This window comes from Python bivittatus, unplaced genomic scaffold (genome assembly GCF_059951505.1).
Source record: "Python bivittatus isolate LINGU-HERP-01145 unplaced genomic scaffold, Pbiv_v1 ctg000020_np1212, whole genome shotgun sequence".
NCBI lineage: Eukaryota > Metazoa > Chordata > Lepidosauria > Squamata > Pythonidae > Python > Python bivittatus.
This window is the reverse complement of record NW_028277030.1, coordinates 30,107,809-30,134,081: the sequence shown is the minus strand read 5'-3', so window position 1 is coordinate 30,134,081 and position 26,273 is coordinate 30,107,809. Positions and strand designations below refer to the sequence as shown.

At 38.9% G+C, this 26,273-nt stretch overlaps 1 protein-coding gene across 3 annotated transcripts in view; it reads right to left on the bottom strand.

Annotated features, from left to right (window-relative positions):
- Positions 1-22,841: 22,841 nt before the first annotated feature.
- EIPR1 (EARP complex and GARP complex interacting protein 1) overlaps positions 22,842-26,273 on the bottom strand; it is a 69,800-nt gene continuing 66,368 nt past the window's right edge. For all 3 annotated transcript variants that reach the window (XM_007424684.3, XM_025164427.2, XM_025164426.2), the window contains one exon: positions 22,842-23,104. In XM_007424684.3, the coding sequence (XP_007424746.1) occupies positions 22,930-23,104 (175 nt within the window). In that variant the 3' untranslated portion in view covers positions 22,842-22,929. The remainder of the gene's footprint in view (positions 23,105-26,273) is intronic.

Genomic DNA, 26,273 nt, shown 5'->3' with positions numbered 1-26,273 from the left:
GTAGCTTTTCATTTCCTTGCTGGATATACATGACCTCCAGGATCATTGCTGAGCTTTATGGTTAGTAGTGTGCTATTTGATAGAGCAGATTTGTTTACCTAGCTTAGATCATAGTCTGTACTGTTTTATAGACTCATTGAGGATGAACTGTCCATGGTGCTGATACTTCACCACATGAGTCTGCATTAGGTTTTATGTGTCTTAAAATAGAGGAAAAACCTAAGCTATCCTTCCTACTGTTTCTTTGCCCTTAATCCCTTTTTATTTAAAATACTGTGTTTACTACAGTTAATTTCAAAAATGGGTTATTACAGTTTCACTGGCCTTTTTGCAGAAATTAATATTTAAGTAGCAAGAGCAATTAATAAAATACAGATAGACAAGTTGTGTACAGGTTACACATGGAAGGATTCTGTGGTGGGTGGAAATGGATATCTTTCAGCATTGCTCCATAATTTATCTTTCATTTGTACCAATAAACCTGAATCCAAATACCCCATAAAGTGTTTTCCCATCTGGAATGCTCTGTGATTCCACCTGAATACATAACAATAAGATCATAAACAGCCATATTTAATTTTATTCATTGTGTACACATTTGGCTATATTTTGAGTGCTTAAAAAAATCTAAGTGCAAGTAAACTGCTACCCTCTTGCCATGCTGACAACATGCAAAAGAATTTGGTCATTAATTACCATATAAAGTACATCACAGAGTATTGAATATTATCAAGTCAATAAGTGATCTTCAGCCCTGCCACCATTCCTTTAACAAAAAAATATGGAATAGGATTATTAACCAATTAATTTATGTTTTGTTCAGCATAAAACTTTGGCAAATTGGTGAAGCTATATGAATAATTACACTTAAGTTATTTTCTGTCCATCATCCTCAATACTATAATAAAATAAAATCCCTTGATCCAGCTCTTTATATAATCCCATTACATTTTTTAAGAGTACAATGGGCCTAATTTACAAGTGGTGGCAGTTTAAGTAGAATGTCAGTTGTCATCTTGATACAGTAATCCCAGGATACCTTCCTCCCTAATTTGTATTCTTTCTCTTGTTGCAAAGAAAATTGTGCTTAAAAATATCCAAGTCCTATTGTATTTCTGCACACCAGTCAGCACTTGTAGGTGTGGCTTTTCCACAATTATGATTTCTAAATCAAAGTTAGTAATTGCCTTGGACAATGGTAACACAGTGTACATTCAAAAACAGAAAATGTATATTTTATTTCACACTGAATCAATAGATTGAATTATAAAAACTGAAGCACCATTTTCAGGAATGCAACCTGAAACTGCGATTATCATTGTTCTATGAATGAAAGCAATCTCTCTTTGGTCTTATCTTTGGATCTACATAAGTCCTTTAGAGCTGAGAGCCATGTTTGAACTTAGATTTAGAACTACAATATTAAGCAATAACTTACATGCATGAAACAACCATTCTGGAACCAATTCCAAAGAGAAAGCTCTTGGTCACCTGACATTTAAACAACCTTAATTTTATTCAGTGAATCAGCTCAGTTCAACCACAAGCCACTGAAATCTGAGAATTTGTATGTAGAGACATGGATCAGTCATCAGCTTGCAGCTTAAAAGGAGCTTCACATTCACACCATTTCAGGACCAGCCAGATGATGCCTTTTGAAAAAAATTGGGAATTGTTCAAAATTACTACAGTACTGTGGAAGGCAATAGAAATATCCCAGCACATGCACACCACCCTGGCCAACAAGACATCTACCCAAGTTTTCTATCATTCTTCCATTGCCATAAATATATGCTGGCAGCTGAGTTAGGAAGAGAGAACTAGTGATAAAATGAGGATGAAGCTATCAGGAGAGGAGCTAGGTTCATTCCCTCTCACTTGCCCATCATCACCAATTCTATTTTCTTGACTAGGCCTCTGATTTTATTGGCGTAGATTTATGCATAAAGTGGAAGATCTTTTCTCTTGCATTCAAGCCCTTCACCTTGGCTAGAGTATAATTATATCAATTCTGTTAGATAATGTGACACAAAAAGAGAACAATAAAATATCAATTTTATTCAAAAACCATGCTAGCATGGCAACAGTGGGTGATTCAGATATCTAATTTAGTTTCAGGTCTCATTTGAATTCCTAGGGCATTTCTATTGCAAATGTAACAAGCAACTGTTTATAAATCATTGTGAAATAGTCTTAATTCAATTGTCTATGTTTTAAAAGAATACATGTGATGGCATAAAGATAATAAACAAAACATGAGTTCACATGCCTAAAGAGAGCTAGTGGCCCACTTGTATATAAAAAAGATACTGTTAAGTAGCAGGAAGGGCATTCATCTGTCAGTAGGAAAAAGAGCAGGAACCAGAGAGAATTCAGATCTTTTAATCTGAAATGAACGATGTGGTTCAGCTTTCCTAAATGTTTCAAGGGATATTTTTTTCTACCAAAAAAAAAAAAAAAATTATTTGCATAACACAATACTTGAGAGAACATGTTTGAGGGGGGAATAATCAACAGAGGCTAACCCAAGACTTAGAATTCACTGTGTTTTCACAAGACAGGAGGGCCTAGTGCCTTGAATCTTGACTTTAGCTAACCAGAATCCCACAACTCTGTGTGAACACATTGTTCCCTGCCCGTTTAAGGCAAGCAATCACAATCGACCAGTCATTAGCATTCCAACTGTCAAGCACTGCTCAGTGGTGGTTTCAAACTCTCTGATTAAAAATTAAATAAAATTAATGTTTTCCCCCATTGCCAGGTGCACAGGACTGTTGAAGGAGGATGGAATTAAAATAAAAGATAGTTTGGAAAGGAAAAGCCACATAGCTGTTGGGTGCCAATAGCTTATACGGTGTTACATGATCAGTCACACTTTTGCAAATATTGCCTACAGCTTTATTTTAAAATCCAATTATAGCAAGGAATTGGGATGTTGTTGTTTAATGACACTACAGTTCTCTTCCCCATCTTCTTCACACAGGATGGAATAAATGGACTGATGTGATTGTAATCCTAATGGGGGCACTGAAAATAGATTCATGAATTCCAGCAGCCTTCTCACATCTTTTGTCCTCCAGATGTGTTGGGCTACAACCAATGGCCATGCTGGGTGAGAATTCTGGGAACTGTGGACCCAACTGAGCACCAGGGTGGGAAACCTGAGATGCAACCAACTGTTTTTTATATTATGTATTGGTGGGAGGGAGGGAGGTGTGAAAGACCAATTATCCCCTTCTCGTTTTGTCCCTGCTGTAAATTTCAATTACTAGGAGGATTGTTCCAACATGTTTCCTCTTTTGGAAATATAGAATCCTACAACATGGATCTTGTAAACAGTTTGGCACATTTTAGCAGGTGTTAGAGGTGGCACAAATTATTTTCCCTACTTTCTAGTTTTTATTGGCAGTATAGATCCTGTATTAAGTTCCTTCCTTAATAAGAAACATTTAAGTAGAGTTGCCATACCTGGGCGGCAACCACTAGAAGGCAGCAAAGAGAGAAAAGGGTGCTGCCATCTAGAGGTCATCTGGATTTTTGCAGCCCCGAATCAGTAACCCTAATCCATTGAGTGTAAATGAACAATGGAATAACGGAATCCAGTTGCCAGCTATTGAGCTATTTTCTCAACAAATGCTACAAGACTGCAGAAAAACACTTAGGTGCTGTGCCCGTGTATCTATTCTCAGAAAAATGACAGTGGTGATAATTGCCCTGAGGGAAAAAAAAATCAGCCACTAGCCCCATTTCCTGACTACCTAATTCAAACAATGGCTTCACTGAGGGCAGAGAAGGGCAGAATTATCTGAGGAATGCCAAGCAGCCCGTGCCTTTGGGTTTGCCTAAATCAGAGAAAATAATTTGCTGCCTTTATATATAATGTATACTATCTTTAAGGACCTGTTTTTGGAGCAAGAGATCAGAATGTCAGAATAATCAAGACTTCATTTTTATAAATGTAATGCTTTTCCTGTTGCTTAAATGCCCTCAGAAACCACAATTGTTCCCATCTTGACTCACGGGAGTGGCCCCTGGCATTCCCAGTTGTGGTTTTTACTGGAAAGGCTTTGTCGCTGCAGGACATTTTAGAGCCCTTTTCTCTCTATCTCAGCTAATGTTAGCCCCCTCTGTAGAACGGGATCTTTTGATTTAAAATTTCCCAGTCCTTTAGTTCCTTGTTTGTTTTCTTCTGTTTGTTTTTGCTGTTTTTCTTCCTCTCCTCCCCCTTCCCCCTATTCCACCATCATTAGTCTGCCCCTGATTTAACTCTTTAGATCTTAGCCTAAATTCTTCTAGTTTCAAAGGTGAGTCTTAAGTTGTAACAGCTATACCCAGAGTTGGGGTAAAGGAGACATATGTCTGCATTTTTGGTGATGTTTCATTTAGGGCTTCTTCTATACTGAGAGAAAACCATAACTTAGCTAGCTTCTTCTCTGCTTTTAGAAAAAGAGTCTGCGGATACCCCCGGATGCTGCCTAAAAAGAATTCATCTGTATCTCCAGAACTCACAGATCTAGCTATACAACCATGGAACAACAGTACAGCATGAGTGCCATTCTACTTTTTTTTTTTCCTGTTGAGGAACACATTCCTTTTGAGGGCAATCGATTGGATGCCCCTACGCCACTTTGAGTAAGGTAGGAGCCAAATGTGATTGACAGCATCTCCTCTTCTCCAGTTCTCATTCTTAAAAGGAGGCCTCCGATTGTTCCTTTCTATGCATGCTTACTTGGAAATGAGTCTTACTGAAGTCAAGAGATTTACTTCTGAGTAAACATGCAGAATATTGTACTATAAAGATTTATAACATATGCATCTGCGTGTATTAAAGAATTTCAAAGTCCATGGATATGCAGCAATTTCTACCTAGGGTTTTCATCCTATTTAAATAGGCTTTAAGGAACTTGAGATAATAACATTGTGCTAATTATATAGGTCAGTATGCTACTAAAACTTCAGAAAAGATCCACAAAAGAGAGAGAAAGAGAGAGAGAGAGATTTAGTATCTGTGGCAGCTTTTGACCTCTACCTCCTGAACAAGAGCTCTGTAGGTATCAAAAGTTTCCAATTTTTTTACCTAGAGAGCTCAGTCCAGTAAAACGCAATCACCCTTCCTGTGTGTCATCAAGCCAGACCTCTTGATAAATGAATTGCAGAAGCTCTGAATTATAGCAAAGGGCACCATTCAGACACTGCCATTCTTTACCAGTTACATTGACGGTTTCTCCATATTGCATTATAAAGGAAACTGCCAAGTGTATGCAGGAAGAACTAAGATATATTAGTCTGACTCAATCTTAGATGATTAGAGCAGTGGCAAACAGTCCCTCTGCATGAGACTGAGAAGCAGCAAATATGGTCAAAGCACCATTCTCCTTAGCTGTTAAACACCTTGCCAGTTCAATTTGGGTATCTTACATCCAGCTAGGTTCTCCAGCTAGTTACATAGTAACTGGTGGGATAACAGCCATACAGCCCAGTCCTACACATGTTCATTTAGATGTGAGCCTAGAAACAATGGTCAATGTGATGTTGTGGACCTTCAAGTCTGATCAGCATAGCCAATGATGAGGGATGCAGGAATTGCAAGGCCAAATCTGACCTAAAATGTAACCATGGTTTGCTATTTAAATACAGAGCCAGCCAGATGCAATGGCTGTGAGCCATTTAAAGCACAGCATCTGTGAGTGGTGCTTAATTTCTAGTAACAGAAATGCCAGATCCGTATCTGTCTTGAAAGCCTTTCCCTTTTCATTCATACTGCGTTGGGTTCTCTCTAGGATGTTATTGTTGTTATTTAATGTATTCTGGTTTCAAATATTCCAGAATTATATTTGGCTTTCTAAAAGATAGCAGGTTGAAATGAGCTCAACTCCTGGCAGTTTCATGGATGCATCCATACTGTTTTCTTGGCAACAGAACAAAAGTGATTTTCTACTATTTTCTTCTGGGATTTCCTTTCAACTTCCTAGTCTACAGCCCTCAAATTTTCTAACTAGATCTTATCCTGCTAATCTTTTTGGAGATCAGCCAAGATCAAATAATTGCTGCCACCAAGTTGGGCCAGGGATGAAATACTTTGCACCCAGATCACAGATTCAGTCCCTGATATCTCCAGATGAAGAATAAGATCCTCATATCTAAAACTCTTGACTTTTGCTGTACGCAGTGGGAATGATAGGAGTTGTAATCCAACACATCCAGAGGAGAGCAAACTGGGGAAATCTGCTGTCGGTTATTGTAGACAATACTGAGAATGATAGACTAAGGTCTGGTTGGAACAAATCAGTCCTTTACCTTTTTATAACCTATTCTGTACTCTTGTATAAAATTAGTAGCATTTAAACATTAGTAGTAGTAGTATGTTCCAAATATTTCACACATACAGTACTGTATTACCTCATTATCATCACAATAATTCTTGGAAGGAAGATCAATGCCATCATTTCCATTTTGCAGATGAGAAGGATGAAGTAGAGAGAAATTGGCTTCTTTTACTGTAGCAACAGATTTAGATGTAAGCCTAGACATAGCAGATGCAATATATGTTGCAGATACTTCTGGATATATGGATATCTTTTTCATCATTCCCCGGCAATTCTATTGCAAGATGATCAGAAGCAAGATGACTTACAGTAGCCTTCAACTTTAATTTTATGAAAGCTCTGCAGTAGGGAAAGCAAGCAGTGATAAACACACTAGCTCTGGCTCTCCTCCATCCTTCTTCCTGTGTCTGTCTAGACATGAAGAGTGGCCCAGTGTAATGAATGTTTCTTCTGTCTGGGAGAGATGTCTGTGCAATTTAGTATCTTGCAAAACCAGGATTCAAAACTGGACAGAGCATCTCCATGGAGAATGGAGAGTTTCCACTGCTGCTGATTATCCTCTATTGTAGAAGGTAACAAGAGCCATGATGGGATGGGACAGAAGTTGTGTGTTCATCACCACTCCATTTCCAGATGAATTGAGCCTGCATTCTTTTTAAATGACAGACAACGGTTACTATGAGATTATATTTCTAGAGCAGATAGAGTTTTGAATACAGCTAAAATCCAGGAAGACTACTTCCACTCATACTAAGGCTGGAGGATCCAATGTCGCAAGACCATGTTTGTGACCAAGGCAAACATCCCATTTCAGAAAAGTCTGAGGCCAAAAGACAACAAAACGAGATACTTCTGCTGTCTGGCATGGATCGAAACAGATGTAAAACTACATCAATATGCAGACGTATATCATGAAAATGAAGTTCAGATTTTAATAGGCACCATGAGCCTATTTGTTGAGGTTTTCTCTGTGTTCTAACTTCTAAGAAAACCATTTGCACTACCAACTACTGAGCAGTGGTACCTGAAAAATTATAGGCAGAAGCCAAGACCCAGCAGAAGAGAGAAGGCAGTGCTGGCACTTGTCCAAAGGCAGTAAACCAAGTTCAGGGAGCTTGGAAGAACTCAACTCTATGTGATTGTAACACAATTCTTTTGAGGCAAGAATCCATTGAGAACACCACATCCTCACTATCCTACAGTAAGAACTTGTCATAAGATTCTGACATTAATTTTAAAAAGGCATGATTTAATGAAGAGATGTTGAATTCCAAGAGTTCATTCTGGCTGGACTCAAACATCATGCTACACCATAATGTGGCTTGATCAGCTATGCCTTAGGATGATGTGAACCCCATCCTTGTGGGTTGTCAGTCATTGTGGCTTAACACAGTATGTGAAGTCAGTTTTATGTTGCAGGGGCAGGTTCAATTTCTCTCCATGTTTTCTCCTGCTTTATATATTGTGCAGCAGTGTCCTGCACACTCAAATTACACAGCACTGATCAGTCTGGTGTTGGGGATGCACTGGGTGACTTGCTCATGTTTAAGAGTTCTGCTGAGTTGCAGTAAGGACCTCCTTAGGGTAAAAATGGGAAGTCACCTGTGCTACATTTAGACATTGATTGGCATGGTCTAGCTATCATCTCGATATTTTCTCACCAAAAGCTGAAGGTAGATAAGGGCACTCAAACACTGTTTATCAAGTACTGAGGGACCTCAAATGTTTGTCGTTAGTCACTGCAACAGTGAGTGATGCATATGTGAAACCCTTTCACCCTGAACAAGGAGAAGCTTTAGCTCAGTGAAAGAATGTTTGCCAGGGAGAAGCTCCCAGGTTTTCAGTGGCCTGTGACATGAATTGTAAATGAAGAAACGTACTATTTGAAGGGGTATATGGTGTTTTCTGAGAACTCTAATCACCATTCAGCAATATGGAACGTTCCTTTTCGACAGCAGTCATATATTGTATCAGGGTGGTTTCATGGAGTAATTCAGAAAGTGCCAATTTTTTCCCCCTGATTAGTTACCACCAATTACGACTCAGTTTTAACTTCAGATGTACACTAATGGGGTGCGAGACTTTGCATGGGTTGCTGCTACTCCTGCATGAATCTGATTGTGGAAAGGGGAAAGGCTGAGTTTTACTGTCACATGCAGCACTTAGAGATGGCTTTAAATGCTCCTCATAAGCTCAGAGCAATTTATTCTTTTCTTGCAGGACAAAGAAGAGCTCTTTCTGGAACTCCAATTAAAAGACTTAATAAATTATATTTGAGATTCACAGTGGTTAATGAATGACCAGATCAGGAAACCTCCGGCTTTCTTCCTCCACCAGAATTTCTTTGTGGATGTATAACTCAAAGCATGCAACAAAGGGGACATAATCAGGCTCTCCCTTGACTCTTCCAATCAAGTTTTTAACCGTATCCAAGCTGAGTAATTAGAGAGGATTATAAAAAGCAATATGCACACACACATCCAGAGGTTCAGAAGACACCCATTTTTCTATCTTCAAATCCCACAGAATCACAGAATAGTGTTTCAAGAAATAAACATAATCACGTAGCAATTGTAAAAGAGGTGTTCATTTAGATCTCCTTCGATATAGTAACAAAAATCCTAGTAAGCAAGTTATCCAGCTAGTCTTTCTTTTGTAGAGAAAAAAAACACACTTTTCCCAAGATTTTGTTCAGTGCCTGCATTCCTCATTTGCCTTTTTAAACTCCATTCCCCCTCCCCCCTTTTTTCCTTTTCTTTATGGCATGTCATGCTTCCATTTTCCAAGCTGATCTTTCCCCAGTCTTGTCAGTTCCAATTCTCTTCTTATTCTGTATTTGTCGCTCTCCCTTTTACCTTTGTCTTTTTCTCATTTTCCAGGACTCATTTTCTTCTCACTTCAGTAGTTCTCCCTCTCTGACTAAACCGTGGAATGAGCAGCAGCCATGTGGCAACTGATATGGAAAGCATCAATGGATTACAACCTAGTACTCTCTCATGGGACAGGCTGGTGGCTTTCTTTTTCGTTAATCAACAGACACGCCTGTTCCTTGAAGTCCACTAAAACAAAAATAATTCAGACCACTGCACCGAAGGGACAGATATTAACATCCAAATTGACAGTGTCATCAACTAACTAGCAAAATCTCTGAACTGGCTTATCACTCCTGAGACTAAGGTACACAGGAAATCATGCTTGCTTGAAACTAAAGATAAAGGCTATCATTTATGTAATTGGCCAGTTGCTGATTGCTGGACCAGATTCAAGCACAGCAACTATCTTTCCCCCATCACCATTCCTAGCAAATCTTAATAATGTGGGTTTTTCAAAAGAGAGAGGGAGAAAGAGGGAGAGGGAGGGAGGGAGAGAGAGAGAGAGAGAGATTCACTGGTAAGGCATAGAAGCAATAAACCCAAAGGTCAGATCATGTATTACTATCTCATGCACACTGTGTGAATAATAATAATAATGTTTAGTATTTGCATTACACTGTCAAATATTTGAATTATTTCCAGGCATCATCTGGTTCTAATCCTTGTAAGAACTCAGGAAGATAAATCAGTAGGGTTATGCCCATTTTGCTGATGGGAGACCTGAAGTTGAAAGAAAAACCTTTATGTGGTGAATGAAATCCTGGTCAAGGCAAACTTTGAATTAGGATCTTCCTGATTTGGAGTTCAGCTTAGCACCATTCAAAGTCCTAGTGATCTTATTTACAAGTATCTTTAAACTGCTTTTATACTGAACAAACAGGGAAGAGATTTTGGAGTCATAGTTCAGTCAAGATGTCAACTTAGTGCATGGCAGCTGTGAAAAAGGGACAATTCCAAGCTAGGGACCGTTAGGAAAAGGACTGGAAAGTAATACCATCAAGTTTGTAATCTTGCTTATTCAAATCTATGGGACATCAGCATCTGGAATACCATGTAAAGTTCTGGTTGCCACATTTGAAAAAGACCTAGAAATCAAAAACTCTTCTCTCTGCTCTCCGAACATGCAACACAGAGATCAGCTAATTACAACCACAGACTCTGCACGTATATATGTGTTTAAGAAATTTATCCGGCTGCCCAACTTACACAAGTGTGATTCTGGGTGGTGTATATCAGTATAAAACAAAAATTCAAATGTAGTTAAACTACTACAAGAACTAACAGACCATTTGTCAGATGCATTAGTTGCTCACCAATTGGACTGGCCAGCAAAAATAGGAGAATGGTAAAATGGCTTTAGGACAGGGGTGCACAATTTCTCTTGCCTTGAGGCCATCTTGAGTTTTGCAGGGCACTCCAAAATGTATGGAGCCAGGAGACATTTGGGGAGGATCTTTCAGGACTTTAAAATAGTGCAATAGATGTCTTATCTGGAGGGCTTAAGAGGACATCATGCCTCCCCACCAATCTCCCCAATATACAAAAACAGCCCAATTTTTAGAAACACCTCTCTAGGGAAATTGTGGAGGGCAAATAGGGATGCTAGTGGAACATATTATTATATCCTGCTTAGGATACTGGGGCAAGATAGGAGTCATCCAATGATACTCATACACATTGTTTTTCCATGAAAGGCAGGTAGATGAGTCACTCAAGTTTAGATTATATGCAATTTCTCCAAATGTTACCATACATCATTCCTGAACTTCTATGAAAAGCCCATCTTAGTTCTGTAAAAGGGACATACACGACTTTTCTCCACTCAGAAGATGCGAGGGGGAACAGTACCTTGGAAGCAACTGTCAGAAGAACTATAGATTGCACCAAACAATGAAGCACCTAAAACCTACCTTCTGGGGAAGTTCTAGGCAGCAAAGTGTTAAATTGCTGTTCATTGCATTGATAGGTGACTGCCTGTCCCAGTACGCTGTTAGTCACATAGTCATGATCTCCTCCATCTTCCTGCTGGCTGGAACCAGTTCATTGTCTTGAGGAAAGGTGAGGCTATGCACTCCCACCAATCATCAGCTCTAGCAACACAACTGACTGCAGCTGGGATACAAATTCAACACTGATAACCAAGGAATACATGAATCCAAAGGAGAGGTTGTGGTTAAAGACAACCCTGGAGGGTGAACACTAGACAAGTAAGCAAGAAACAGCGGGCAGAGTCTGAAGACATGATCACAAAAGTAGACTGGATGCAATGGGCAGGTTGGGGGGATGGAGCAGATGGCATACAAGTTTCATAAATTATCATCATCATCATCATCATTATTACTATTATACATAACAATGTGAAATCACAGCTGCCAGTTCTTTAGCTGATATTGGCCTTCATTTTCATCGAGCTCTTTCCAAGATCCTAGGATGTTGTAATGTATTGGTGTAGTATACGTGCAGGTCCAAGCTGTGTGGCCTTTGGTAATTGACAGATGGAAATTTGTCAGTGTGCAGATTTTCTAAGTGCCGCCCAAGGCTTTTTGGTATGGCACCCAGTGGGCTGATAACCACTGGGACCACCACTGCTGGTTTATGCCATAATATTTCAACCTCAATTTTCAGATCTTGACACTTTGTGATTTTCTCCAATTCTTTGTCTTCTATTCTACTATCCCCTGGTATTGCCACATCAATTATCCACTCTTTCTTCTTTTCAACCAGAGTTAAATCTGGTGTGTTATGCATCAAGACTTTATTAGTTTGTATTTGGAAATCCCACAATATTTTAACCTGCTTATTTTTTACTACTTTTTCAAACATACTGTATGTTCCCACCAATTTTTCATTACTGGCAAATGATAATTTTTACAGATGTTCCAGTGAATCATTTTGGTGACTGTGTTATGTCATTGTTTATAGTCAGTTTGGCGTTCTTCTTGCACGAGCTGAATATAATGACCCACTGTGTCTTCTGCTTCTTTGCACAACCTGCACTTTGAATCATTTGATTTTTCAATTCTGGCCTTGATTGCATTAGTGCAAATAGCTTGCTCTTGAGCAGCCAATATCAAGCCTTGAGTTTCTTTTTTTAATTTTCCAGTTGTAAGCCATTGCCAGGTTTTATCTTTATCCACTTTCCCCTTGATCTTTTGTAGAAATTGACCACGTAATGCTTTTCCTTACCAGCATTCTGTTCGTGTTATTACATTATTTCGATATTCACGTTTTGTTTCCTGTCCATTCAGTAAGTTCCAATTTTTAACTTGTATCAGTGCTTGTTCTTGGCTGTCTTTTACATAAACAGCCAATTGCATGCTTTTCTTCTTTGACAGCATGCTTGACTTGAAGTAAACCTCTGCCTCCATTTCTGCGGGCAGGTATAATCTATCAATATCACTACAGGGATGTAATGCAGAGTGAATAGTCATGAGTTTCCTTGTTTTCTGGTCCAAACTGTCCAGTTCAGCTTGTGTCCAGTTAATAATTCCAGCAGTGCATCATATAACAGGTATGGTCCAGGTATTGATGACTTTGATGGTGTTTCCACTGTTAAATTTTGTGTTTAGCAGTTTTCTAACTCTTTGGATGTATTCTTTACTGATCACATTTTTAACTTGTCTATGCTTGATGTTATCCAACTGTAAAATGCCCAGATACTTGTAGACTTCATCTTGATGGCTCCTGATAGTTTGGCTATTCAGCATTTCAATTCCATTATTGTTCATGATTTTACCTTCATTTATTGCTACTGTAGCACATTTCCCTAGGCCAAATTTCACTGCTGTATCTGTGGTAAAAATTCTTACAGTATTTGTTAATGACTGGATTTCGATTTCTGATTTTCCATAAGGCTTCAGATCATCCATAAAAAGCAAATGTGAGATTTTATTAGCATTTTTTGCTGTTTAATAGCCAAAATTTGTTTTCTTCAAGATCACTGAAAGTGTGATCATAGTAATGACAAATAATAAGGGTGATAATGAGTCACCCTGGAATAATAATAATAATAATAATAATAACAACAACAACATTGATGTGATTATCATTAGTATACAAACTCAGCATTCATTTTTAAGACCCGACCAATTTCAACTTCTTTACAATAAGCTACACGAATCAGTGCACAAGCTGACTTCAACAAGCTTTGCATTAGGTGATAAATATTAAAAGCCCACACTTCCTTTCCTTTCTATTTCATTTTACATTAGTGTAGAATGAAAACAACATACTATGCTTTCAAGCATCTTGTAATTATAGGTAATGGGCTTGTTAATGGTGCAGGGGTGGAAAAACCTGCCTTACAGGTGCTAGTGCTAAATTTCCTCAATGGTGTCAATCCAAAGCTCTTCTTTTAATTCTGCATTAAATCACTTAACATCTGAAAAATGAAATGCAAATATGAAATCTGTGTTATGTAAAAGAGGGGGGAGTGGAAGTTAGAGAAGGGGAAGGCACACATAGAGTGTTGAAACAATTCTTTCCTAAGAAAGTGTTCAATGGCAACGGGTTCTCCTTTGGATATTTACATTTCCACCTTGTTCAGTACTCTTTGTTTGGCCCTAAGAGATGGTCGTGCACCCATTATAGTGATCTGGAACCATAAGGAGAAAACAGGTGTGAAGCAGGCATAGTTGCACATGTACACCTGTTGACCATTTTTTTAAACCAGTGTATTTTCCTGGGATCACGCTGTAGCTGCAAAGAGTAGCTGCATGATCCCAGGAAAATATGCAGTTGCTTAGAGGAGTTCCCAGCAGATGCTAGGTGAATGCTGCTACACACTGCCAAAGCCCTTTTCCTTTTAGATCCAAAGCATTTAGCGGCTCTTCTAGGGAAAAACAAAGTGCCATTCCAAACATGGCCAAAATACTTACGAGAAATACCAAAATAGTTTCCAAAATAAAAGGAGGAGGGTTAAAAATTTAACTGCAAATGGAAAAAGGGAATAGCTTTGTCTCACTAGACATAACATAATACCAACGCAAAGCATGTTCATGCTTAATTATTAAGTACCTTGTAATGTATTTCCAAACTTAAATGTATACATACGTGGTTAGCAACAGTAATACACAGAGAGCGAGAGGGAGAAATGAAAGAAACTGACAACATGACAGGGAGAAAAAGGGAAAGCAATAGAAAAAAAATCATGAGGTCAAATATCTTGCCAAATAATGATTTGCAAGGCAAAATTCTTATAAATCATGATGCCTGACATGGTGAAGAAAACCAGGATTTGTTAAGGTGTTAATTCTAACTTAATAAACCATGATACCTACAAGCCGAGGTTGTGCATACTAACTGAACAATCCTATTTGCTGCTGCCTTTATGTAAGTAGATGTTATATTTTATATTCAAATCAGGAAATATGTTAAATTACTTAACAAGCCAAGATCAGAAACAAACTCAAATTAGGTTTAAAGTTGATTTACAAGCAGTGGCTTCTGGGTAATTCTGTGTGATTCTCAATGTCAATGTAATGAATAGTTATGCTTAACCCTGCCTTCTTGGTTAATTTATTCACTTGTGCAAGGGATAGAATAATAGGGCCGCAGATACTAGCTTGCTGCTCTCATACACACACACACACACACACACACACACACACACATGTATGTCTTTATGCAGTTTGAAGCCAGAATTTGGCCAAAATCTCAGTTGGTCTTTTGTTTGAGGTGAGCTAGATGGCAGCATCAAGCCAACCTAGCTGATCTCAGAAAGGTAAGCTGTTTCAAGCCTGGTTAGTACTTGCATGGGATACCACCATAAATTCCAGGGCTCTAATCTAGATCGGGAATGGGAAATAAAAATAAATTCCTGGGAAAGGGAATAGGAAACCATGTTTGCATTGGGGCCAAGAAAGCTTCATGGATGTGTCTATAAAGTCTCCAGTTGAGCTTGATTCAAAGGAGACTTAACTGTTATAGTATTTTGGAATATTGCCCAGATTCTCAGGAAATGAAACTGTAGAAGGAAAAAAATACAGACCATAAATCATTATTAGATTCTAAATTTTGTAAGGGTGGGGAATATTTAATCCTCCAGATGTTGATGAAATACAGCTCCCAGCATCCCATACTATTGGTTTAGTGCACTGGAACTCCTGGGAGTTATAGTTCATGAACACTTGAGTTGCCACAGGCTCCTCAGACTTATTACCACAAACCAGTGGTGATTTGGAACTGAAGCACCATCACACACATCTATCTTCGTATCATATTACATAATTAAATTAACCTTAAGTCATCTTACTTAACAATAGAAAAATGGGATATTAAGCATATAAACTATTATATGCAGTCCAAATTTCTCTCTCTCCCAACAGTAAAATACTTGTTCATATACAGAGAGATGAATTCTTCAGACCACTGATAGAGAATGAATCTCCTTCTAGTCTAGCAGTTATCAATTATTTTGCATTCATAAAAGTGCATTCCTTGTTCTTTTCCATTCTTTTCCGTTAGTTTCCAAAACACTGGTATAGAGCTCAGAAGAACATAAGCATCTACAGAAACCAATCTTCTGGAACAAAATATATGAAAAGGGAACCTACTCTATGAACCAATGTTGCATTTTGACCAGATCTCCAATGATTAGCTGAATCTATCCATTTCCTTTTTAAAAGGGGCATAGATATACATTAGATGTGAAATGATAGCTTTTGTAGGACAATTGCAATTTTAATCTATAGAAATGAAACATATTGACACTAAAATGCTGCGGTACTAGATACTACCCAAGTCTATAACTTCTATTTATAGATATTTGGGTGGTGGAACCTGATTGCAAGGTGATGCGAAAGGTCTTGGCCAAGACTATTACAGAGCGCTGACCAGTTAAAATAGATGCTGCTGCTATTATAGGATAATAGAGCTTCCAGTAATAGCAGTATAGTAGCAGGGGAAATTCCATACTTGCCAAGCTGGGTCTTAAACTCTGCAACGTAGGCATGCAGAGTGTTAAGATCCACTTTGCAATCAGATTCCATCATCGGAATAGAGGCTGAGAGTTGATGATAATCTAATTCAGGCTCCCTGACTTCTGCTTCTCACCTGCATTCATATTGATTCCGTAATGCCACCTCATGTCTATCTTCAGAACTTTAAAGGTGTTAAGGATGCTTTGCTGGCTCTACTGGGGCCCAGCGGAAGCTGCTCCTATGCATCAATAACTTCTGTATGGCAATCACACATAAACATTATACATGTTACGTCCTTAAATGAGCCTATAATTCACACACTATTTTTGTTTAAAAAGAACACCTGGTTTCGAAATGTATTTATTCGTTTGCAAAGTTGTATTACTGAAACAATACAGGAGCTCCAACCGTCAGCTCCTGCAGAGAGTCAACTTGATCTGTTCTGAAATGGACAAGCTACTAAAGCTTGGAAGAAAAGCCCATGGGGAAATGCTAATTACTGAAGAGACATTGGGAGACGGAGGAAAAAAGAAAAATATAATGGGAGTTATAAATTTAGATCAGTTGTTCCTTTGCACTGGCTTATTAGTCAGCCAAGAGTAAAATCTTAAAAAAAAAAAAAGCTGTCCCCACTTGCTTCTCCCCAATCCTAAAACTATCACATTACTGCAATCTCATCCTATCCTGGCAGCAGTGTACACCCATGAAAAATAAAGTTTAGATGTGTTTCGGTGCATTCCTTGTTCTTTTCCATTAGTTTCCGTTAGTTTCCAAAACACTGGTATAGAGCTCAGAAGAACATAAGCATCTACAGAAACCAATCTTCTGGAACAAAATATATGAAAAGGGAACCTACTCTATGAACCAATGTTGCATTTTGACCAGATCTCCAATGATTAGCTGAATCTATCCATTTCCTTTTTAAAAGTTTCGATCCAGAGACACGCAAAGGTTAGGAACAGGCTGACCCTTTAAACAGGAACACAAAACAGTCACTATAGCAACAGCTGAAAGTATAGAAAGGGGGTTGTCCTCATTGATCTTCCTTCCTGAGGCTATCAGCATTTCCCCCCAGCTTATTGGGATCCCCACTGCCTGTCGTACAACCAACAAAGCATGCTCAAATAACCGAAAATAAAAGCAGTGAGGTTGGGAAACAAGGAAGCTGCATAGCAATGTCCATTTTGGGTCTGCTAAATATTAGGGGTCGAACAAATCAACCCAGGGTTCACACTCAAAGCACAAATGACCAAGCTAAAATTCTCCTACTTTGGACACAATATGCAAAGATCTAGCTCTCTGGAGAAGGCTTTAATGTTGGGAAAGGTGGAAGGAAGGAGAAGAGGATAACCAGCAGCAAGGTGAGTGGACGCAATTACAGTGGCAATGGGGGCACTGTTGGAAGACCTGAAAGGCCAGGTTAGTGATAGATTGCCATGGAGAAAATCTACCTATGTGGTCACTAGGAGTTGACAATGACTTGATGGCAGATAATCAATCAATCAATCAATCAATCAAATATAAGGGGTTTGCAGAATGCAAATGTTTGGATTCATTTCAGTCCTTCATACACTTCATAGTTCATTCAGTTGCCCGGCAGTAGATAGGATTTTGCAAGGGTGGGAATTGCTTGGGTTGGGGAAGCACCACTTCTCCCCTCTCACTTGTTCTGGTTGAGCAGTGAAAAAAGATCCCTAAAATAAAAATTATTTATTTTAGTGAGACTGAGGGAGTATTTGATTGTTTGTGATTCAAATTTTGTGTATATGTGTTTGCAAGTAGGCAGGCGTCCATATCACAAACTCGATTAAGGCAGAAAGCAGTAGTAAGAATAAATAATAAGTTCTGGATTTCTTCAAAAAATTAGCAATGCTTGTGCCCATCATTTTTATTTATTCATTCATCATATTTACATAGTCACCCATCTCACAGAAAGTAACTCTGGGCAGCGTACAACAATTAACCATCATGTGCAAGGTATTATGGAAACTCACACAGCAAAATGTTTACGGTAACTAGTAAGATCAACAACTGTCTGATTTCGAAAACTCACGTGAGTAGATAAATGGGTACTCTCACTCCGGTGGGAGGAAAAATGCTGGCGGTGCTTGCACGAGAGTCGGGAGCAGTTGCCGGTAAGCGCGAAACCGCGCTTGCCCGAAAAGGGTGCGAAGCAACAGAAACCCGCCTCCTGCGCTCGCCAGCTGGGCTCTGCTCTAGGAAGGAGGCTCTGGCAAACCACTTCCGAAGCAATTGCCTTGAAAACTGCAAGGACTCGTCCAAGCAGTCACTGCAGGGTCAGCAATGACTGAGCGCAGACAAAAAAAAAAAAAACCTGACTGTAGATCCCTAGTTACAGTACAGCAAGGTTATGCCAAGTAGAGACCTCCGGGTATTCTGGGGCCTCAAATCCTATCAGACAGCATAGCCAATGGCAAAGGATAGTGAAATTATAATCCAAGATAGCCAGAGGACACTAAATTGTCAATCCTTGCAGCACAGTCTCTACTTAATCCCAAACCTTTATATAGCAGCTAATCATCTCATTATGGGACACGCAGAGACCACAAGGCCAGCTTTTGTCACTTGACATCCTGGGAGGTTGGTGCCATAACTGGGCAAGCTTGGATGTGTAATGTAATGTGTAATTGCCAAGGTCCAAATCCTCACTCACTTTCAAAGTTGAGATCTAGTTATTATTTTTTTTCAGTTTACAAAACTCAGTATCTATGGGTTTTTTTGGACCCAGTATGTTTTTTTTAGCTCTTTATGATTTCAAGGTGAATATACATAGAAAAAAGACTAGTTTTCCCCCCCCTCCTCAAATAATTTATTTTTAAAATGAAAGGATAGTCGTAAAGTCTTGGGTGGCAAAAACAGTATTAACCATTATATATCTGCCACAGAAGTGCCATTAATATAGGAAAGTAATTGATGGAACTTTTGGAGGGAGGGATAAAAGATTGAGATTTATGGCTCAAAGCGAAGGGAATAAAATGTCTAATTTGCTAACCCTTGCTAATATTTTGTTTGTTGGCCTAATTATTTTAAGTAATATTTTCCTATGAGATCAGATAGGAATACAAGCGAATCTTATTTAACTGCTGTTTGGAGAATGCAGACATTAATAGCAACCATAACTTTCATTTGATATGAGTATTTTTTTTTTTTGGAAACTATACCTCCTTGCAACCTAAATATTTATGTTGTGTTTATAGTTCACAGTAAGTAATGGTTTACTGGTTCAAAGCTTCTATTACTTGTTTTAACCTTCTGTTTTTAACTGTAAACTGCTCTGAGATTTTTTAATGGGAAGTGGTACAGATATATTTTAAATAAATAAGTACAGTTAATTTAATCACAAATGGCTGGTTAAGCCACAAAACAGCAAATCACATTTTGGTTTAGTATGATGTATACATGTAAAAAAAAAAGAGAGAGAGGGAGGGAGGGAGGGAGGGAGAGAGAGAGAGAGAGAGAAACTTCACACAAAAGGTGGAACGACAGCCAGAAATGTACATATCTCAGTAGGTTAAAGGGACAGACAAGTTCTCCCCACAAAAGAGGAGCCACTAGGAAGGAAGGAAAAGGCAAGAACAAAAGTGAATGCAAATATGGGAGACTCAACAGATTTGTTTTTACTTAATTCCCATCAGATCTGTTTTAAACCCACACCTCTCTCACCTTTGACGCCATTATACCCACTGTATGGTGATATATCACTTCATTTGTATCAGGATGAATTGTGGCCACTGCAGAGAAAGCAGATACATTATCCACCTCTTCCATTAAACCTTTAAGCAGTCTTTTAGGTCATAACCCATGACGTGCAACTCTTCCAAGCTGAGGATGGCACTTGGCCTCAGAGCGGTGTGTTGGGGACCACGTTCCAAGAGAGAGGACAGAGCAAAATCTGAACCAGGCTTTTATTTAATATATTTCCAGTTAGCAATCTCTGCAGGCGTCTTGGGCTGCACCCTGACTTTCAACTCCTGCCATCTCCTCTTACCTAGTAAAAAGCCTAGAGGGTCTAAACTCTTGGTAGAAAGACTTTATTCTGTTCCGGTAGCTGACAATCACTAAGGCTACATGAGCAGCTGAAGTAAACGCCATACTTCTTCACCGATTTACCTTTCTCCTCTGTCCCCATCTCCATTCCCTTCTTCTGCTGCCTTATATTGAATTACAGTGCATTCGGAAAGTATTCAGACCCCCTTCACTTTTTTCAGTTTTGTTATGTTGCAGCCTGATACTACAATCGTTCAAATTCATTTTTTTTCTCATTAATCTACACTCAGTACTCACTACACATAATGACAAAGTGAAAACAGAATTTTAGAAATGTCTGTAAATTTATTAAAAAGGAAAAACTGAAATATCACATGTACTTAAGTATTCAGACCCTTTACTCAGTACTTTGTTGAAGCACCTTTGGCAGCAATTACAGCCTTGAGTCTTTTTTGGTATGATGCGACAAGCTTTGCACACCTGGATTGGGGCTTTTCTGCCATTCTTCTTTACAAATCCTCTCAAGCTCAATCAGGTTGGATGGGGACCATTGGTGGCCAGCCATTTCCAGGTCTCTCCAGAGATGTTCAATAGGGTTCAAGTCAGGGCTCTGGCTGGGCCACTCTAGGACATTCACAGAGTTGTCCCTAAGCCATTCCTGTGTTGCCTTGGCTGTGTGCTTAGGATCGTTGTCATGTTGGAAGGTGAACCTTCGGCCCAGTCTGAGGTCCTGAGTGCTGTGGAACAGGTTTTCGTTGAGGATATCTCTGTCCTTTGCTCCATTCAGCTTTCCCTCAACCCTGACCAGTCTCCCAGTCCCTGCTGCTGAAAAACACCCCCACAGCATGATGCTGCCACCACCATGCTTCCCTGTTGGGATGGTATTGGGCAGGTGATGAGCGGTGCCTGGTTTCTTCCAGACATAATGTTTAGAATTGAGGCCAAACAATTCAATCTTGGTTTCATCAAACCAGAGAATCTTGTTCCTCACAGTCTGAGAGTCCTTCAGGTGCTTTTTTGCAAACTCCAAGTGGGCTTTCATGTGTTTTGCACTGAGGAGAGGCTTCCGTCTAGCCACTCTGCCAGAAAGCCCAGATCAGTGGAGGGCTGCAGTGATGGTTGTCCTTCTGGAAATTTGTCCCATCACCACACAGGATCTCTGGAGCTCAATCAGAGTGACCATCGGGTTCTTGGTCACCTCTCTTACTATGGCTCTTCTCCCCCAATTGCTCAGTTTGGCCAGGCGACCAGCTCTTGGAAGAGTCCTGGTTGTGCCAAACTTCTTCCATTTGAGAATTATGGAGGCCACCGTGCTCCTGGGAACCTTCAGTGCAGCAGAAATGTTTGTGTAGCCTTCCCCAGATCTGTGCCTTGCAATAATCCTGTCTCTGAGCTCTGCAGGCAGTTCCTTTGACCTCATGGCTTTTGCTCTGATACATTATGCATTGTCAGCTGTGAGGCCTTCTATAGAAAGGTGTGCGCCTTTCCAAATCATGTCCAATCCATTTAATTTACCACAGGTGGACTCCAATCAAGGTGTAGAAACAGCTCAGCAACGATCAAGAGAAATGGGAGGCACCTGAGCTCAATTCCAAGTGTTGTTGCAAAGGGTCTGAATACTTATGCCAATGTGATATTTCAGTTTTTCCTTTTTAATAAATTTACAGACATTTCTAAAATTGTTTTCACTTTGTCATTATGGGGTACTGAGTGTAGATTAATGAGAAAAAAAATGAATTTGAACTATTGTAGTATCGGGCTGCAACATAACAAAATTGAAAAAAGTGAAGGGGGTCTGAATACTTTCCGAATGCACTGTCTGTTCCTGGAGTCAGTGATCAGTCCTCTTGTACGCTGCAAAGCATCCTCCAACTAGTAGCACCCTTCAACTGGTACCTTCACATGGTAATAACCATTCTTAATCCTTGCCATAATTTAAATAAAAAAAATATTCCTCTATGGTTAGAGCAATGTATATTTGTTTTGAAGACAGAATATTTATTTATTGTATTTAGAAAATTTATATAGCTACCCATCTTACATACATAACCATGTGCCTGAGTATTTGCTGATAGGCTGCAAGAACACTTGAGTGAAGCTGAAATGCACTAATGTAGTGTAAGAGCAAACTGGCAATAGAATCTCATTTATCTTCCCATAGATTTTAAATATATGGATTATTTCATCTCATGAAACTGATTTTTCCCTTCTCCTCCTCCTCCCTGCTACACTCATCTCTAGTTAATTCCCACCCCACAAGGTTCTCCAGAGGATGGAGGGAATCTACAGAACTACGTGAACTACTGTATGCTCTTGGAAGAGCAATGGAGCAAGGAAATTGCTAAACTAGGGAACCTTACAAAATCCCTCCATGGCTTCAGGCAATTAACTCCCTCAATTCCAACATGTTTTATAGATCCTCTCAGTCCTCTGGAGAGATGGGGGAGAAGTAAGAGAGTTGGGAAGAGGAGAGGCAGGGAAAGCTATGTTTTTCCATATGCATGATCAATATTTCACCCTAAAACTGAACTCATTCATACAGTACAATACATATCATACAAGAAAATTGGATAATAATAATAATAATATCCTCACACATTTGTGGAGGTAACCTGTGTGACACCCTTCTTGTTTTAAAAAAGTTTGTGGTTTTTTTTTGCAATTTTCATGGCAGATCTTTAATTTCCAAATATTTACACCAGAAAGAAAAGGACTGATATTCCATCTATGGCATTTATTTAAGGAGTATTTCCAATTATCAGCCAATATTGAGATAATGAAGCTCAAAAAATGTGAATAGATTTATAACAGTATGTGGTATTTAAGAGCTCTGGGGACTCTGTTAATAACAAGCCGTCCATCATAACTTAACGAGGCAAATAGCCACGGGTCGGCTGAGGACCATTCCACAGCATAGACGCTATCTTCATGCTCTTCGTAGGTAGCTATTATGCTATCCTGAAGTGGCTCTTTAATCCTAAAATTCAAAAAAGAAAAAAGGGCAGGGAAGAGAAGAGAAGAGAAAAGCAAATGATTGAAGCAATTCTGATTTATAAAATGCTGAAAAATGTCATGTTCCTTCTCAAATGTGCTGTTAAAATGTGATGGACTCTGGAAGGGGAAAATTATAGAAAGAATGAGACACAAACAAACAAATGAAGGATTTTTAAATGGACTAGTGTCCCTGCCACCCCTATATCCTTTAATCACGTTTAATAGCAAAACAGTGCGTTAATGAAGATTTGGGGAGAAGATCCGTTCACAAGGTTTCTGCAATCCAGCCTGTAGGTTAGAGGAAGTTATGCGTTAAAATGGTTGTCCAGCCTACTTGAAGAGCGTATTGCAAACTGAAGTTCATAATTGCCCTCCTTGAGCACTAAGCTTCACAGTAGTTTCAGATACTTAGCACTGACAACTATCAGTAAAATTATCTGAACACGGTAGCCATGCTGCAGATAAAAAGTGGAGCATGAATGTCAGTATGACAGAGAAAGGAGTAATGATTGGTGATTTTTTTTTCCTGAAGACTACATCTATTTTGTTTTCCCCATACCCTTTTTTCAAAGTTCCTTTTAAAATTGACAAATGTGGTTTGTAGGAAAACTGGCCACACCCCCACAATAGCTTCAGGTAATGCTAACTGACTTCCCTGCAATTTTTATTACCCTGAAGCTCTCAGATGTTCTCTGAATAAGCAACGGGATAATGTATAATGCATGTCACTGTCAGGGGACACTGATATCTTTTACTTAACTAGGTTAAGTTAACAAGGGTTTAATAAACAAGCATGGACTGTTTCTTAATTACAACCTTTTCTTCATGCAAGATTTTGCACGGAGGAGGGTGTTCTAATGTACTGTCTAACTATTCAGTTTAAGCCATGGGAGATGTGCATGCTAAAGGGTGATAAGAGAAACCACCTCGGTACATTTTTTTCTCCTGTTTGGTATTTTTAATTGTCTTAAATTATTCTGTCTTCTGCTGAATTTCCCTTTGGAGATTAAAGTAAATTGCTAACATACAGAATGGCTGCTGCGCACTTGCTTCTGAAAAGCTTGGACCATGCAAAGGTGTATTTCAGGAAGATACAGAATACTTTTCTGCAAAATGCTGACCAAGCTTCAGAGCCTCAGTGACAGAGTTTTCTTTTCTGGTTTGCAAAGTTAATTCTAACTACTGCTAATACTACTGCTATTATTATTACCAGCAGTACTAGTTCAAGCGGTTAAGGAAGCATTTACTTGCAGAGGCTGTCACTCATCTTACCACAAATCCCCTTTATAAGTAACATGCATTATTCAGCAGGGTTACTATTACAGTTTATCTGCTTAGGTGTGCAATTAAATGTTTAGATATGAAGTGCAGGAGATAAGGATAATTTACAGTGTAGACAGAAGTATCTTCAGGCAAAAAAAAAAAAAAAAAAAGGTATGTTCACACATGCACAAGGCATCTCCCCCAATGTAACAAGCAGCATTTTTATTCATAATTTAATATACCGTCTTCCTTGAGAATTTTTATTAATAGGAAGGATATAAAAAGAGTTATCTTGCAAATAATTTCTCATCCCTGAATGGGTGGGATGTTGCATGATCAAACCTACATAATTTAAGCCCTATGACAGCAGCTGGTTTTTATTTATTTATTTATTTACTTACTTATTTACTTACTTAAATCTCTTGTGTGGACAATGTGCAGTGCTCACTATATTCAACTTAAAGCATCAGCCATAAAAAATGTTAATTCTGGCACATGGCTTAAAGGTGAGTGTGAAGCACCATTCGCTCTTGAAAAATGAGAACAGAATTCTTGTGTTCCTGTTGTTTGCTTATCGTAATGGACTTTAGGGTCTCATAGCACCTCCAATTCCACAGTTATCACTCAAGTCATTTTTCCCCCCAGACATGATTTTTATTATCACTAGAAATCACCAAGCTAACAACCCTCAAATTGCTCTCCTTAAACAAAAATAGACTGTTCCAGTCAAATGGTTAACAGTGTACAAAAGCGATACTCGGATGCCAGCCCAAGGGGCAAAAAGAGTTGTGAAATGCACCCTGCAGATTCCCTGTCTCTGTAGCTGCAGGCAAAAAGTGACCAACATCAGCATTTTGGCAGCAAACAGTGGAATCTTTCCAAACAAAGACTGTGAAACAAAAATGTGAGCAGATAAACTTTTCTTAAAGCAAGCTCATTATCATGTTTTAGCCTTTTCTATGTTGAAAAAAGAATGGGCTCTCACTAAGAAATCATAATAATCACTCAAGCAGTAGAAAAAAGCATTACAAGCTTAATGTACTTTCATGAGAAGCTGCTACCTATGCAGGTACTTAATAATACTCTGAACCAATTAAACTATATATAGATGGCAGATGCCAAGTGGATCAATCCTTCCTATCTTTATTGAGCATCTTAATTCCATCATCCATCTCACTTAGAGAACCATAATCCATAAGGCATATTTTACATTTGTCTTCCAAGAAAACTTCAAGAGCCTTGTTGGAGCAGACCAAGGGAAATATGAACAGGTTGTAGGGCATCCAGTTCAATTCAACAGTTCAATCTAAATTGTTGATTTTATCTGGAAAGATCATTCAATTAGGAGATTAAATTGAACTGTCTTCAAACTGAACCGTGATATCAAATTTCTACACAGCCTTACTATTTAAGCATTCTTGTTTCAGACAACGAACCACAAACACACAGAATAGAAACCCTAGTGACCTACCCTGAGATCCTGGAAGGTTATTCAGAAACTAGTATCTCAGAACTAGGGGCCAGAGGTGAAGAGGAAGAATATCATATCTAACCCACATTAGTAGCCAGTACTGACATCATTTCTCTCTTCTGTCCATTACACAAATGACTAATTTTGGGGGGTGACCCCAGTATATATTATCATAAGAGGGGGAAAAATACTATCTATCCTCTTTCTCCATATTGTGAGTAAATCTCCTATCATCACTGATGAGTCCATCTCCTATCATCACTTAAATCCTGCCTATCATTCTCATACGGAGTGTGCTCTCATCCCTTAATCAACTGCTTGGGCAACAAATTAGCAGTTAAGCTGACAGCAAATAAGGCTGCTGTGCACATTCAGAAATTAGGACAAGGACATGGCAGTAAAATTCTCCCCTAGTGCA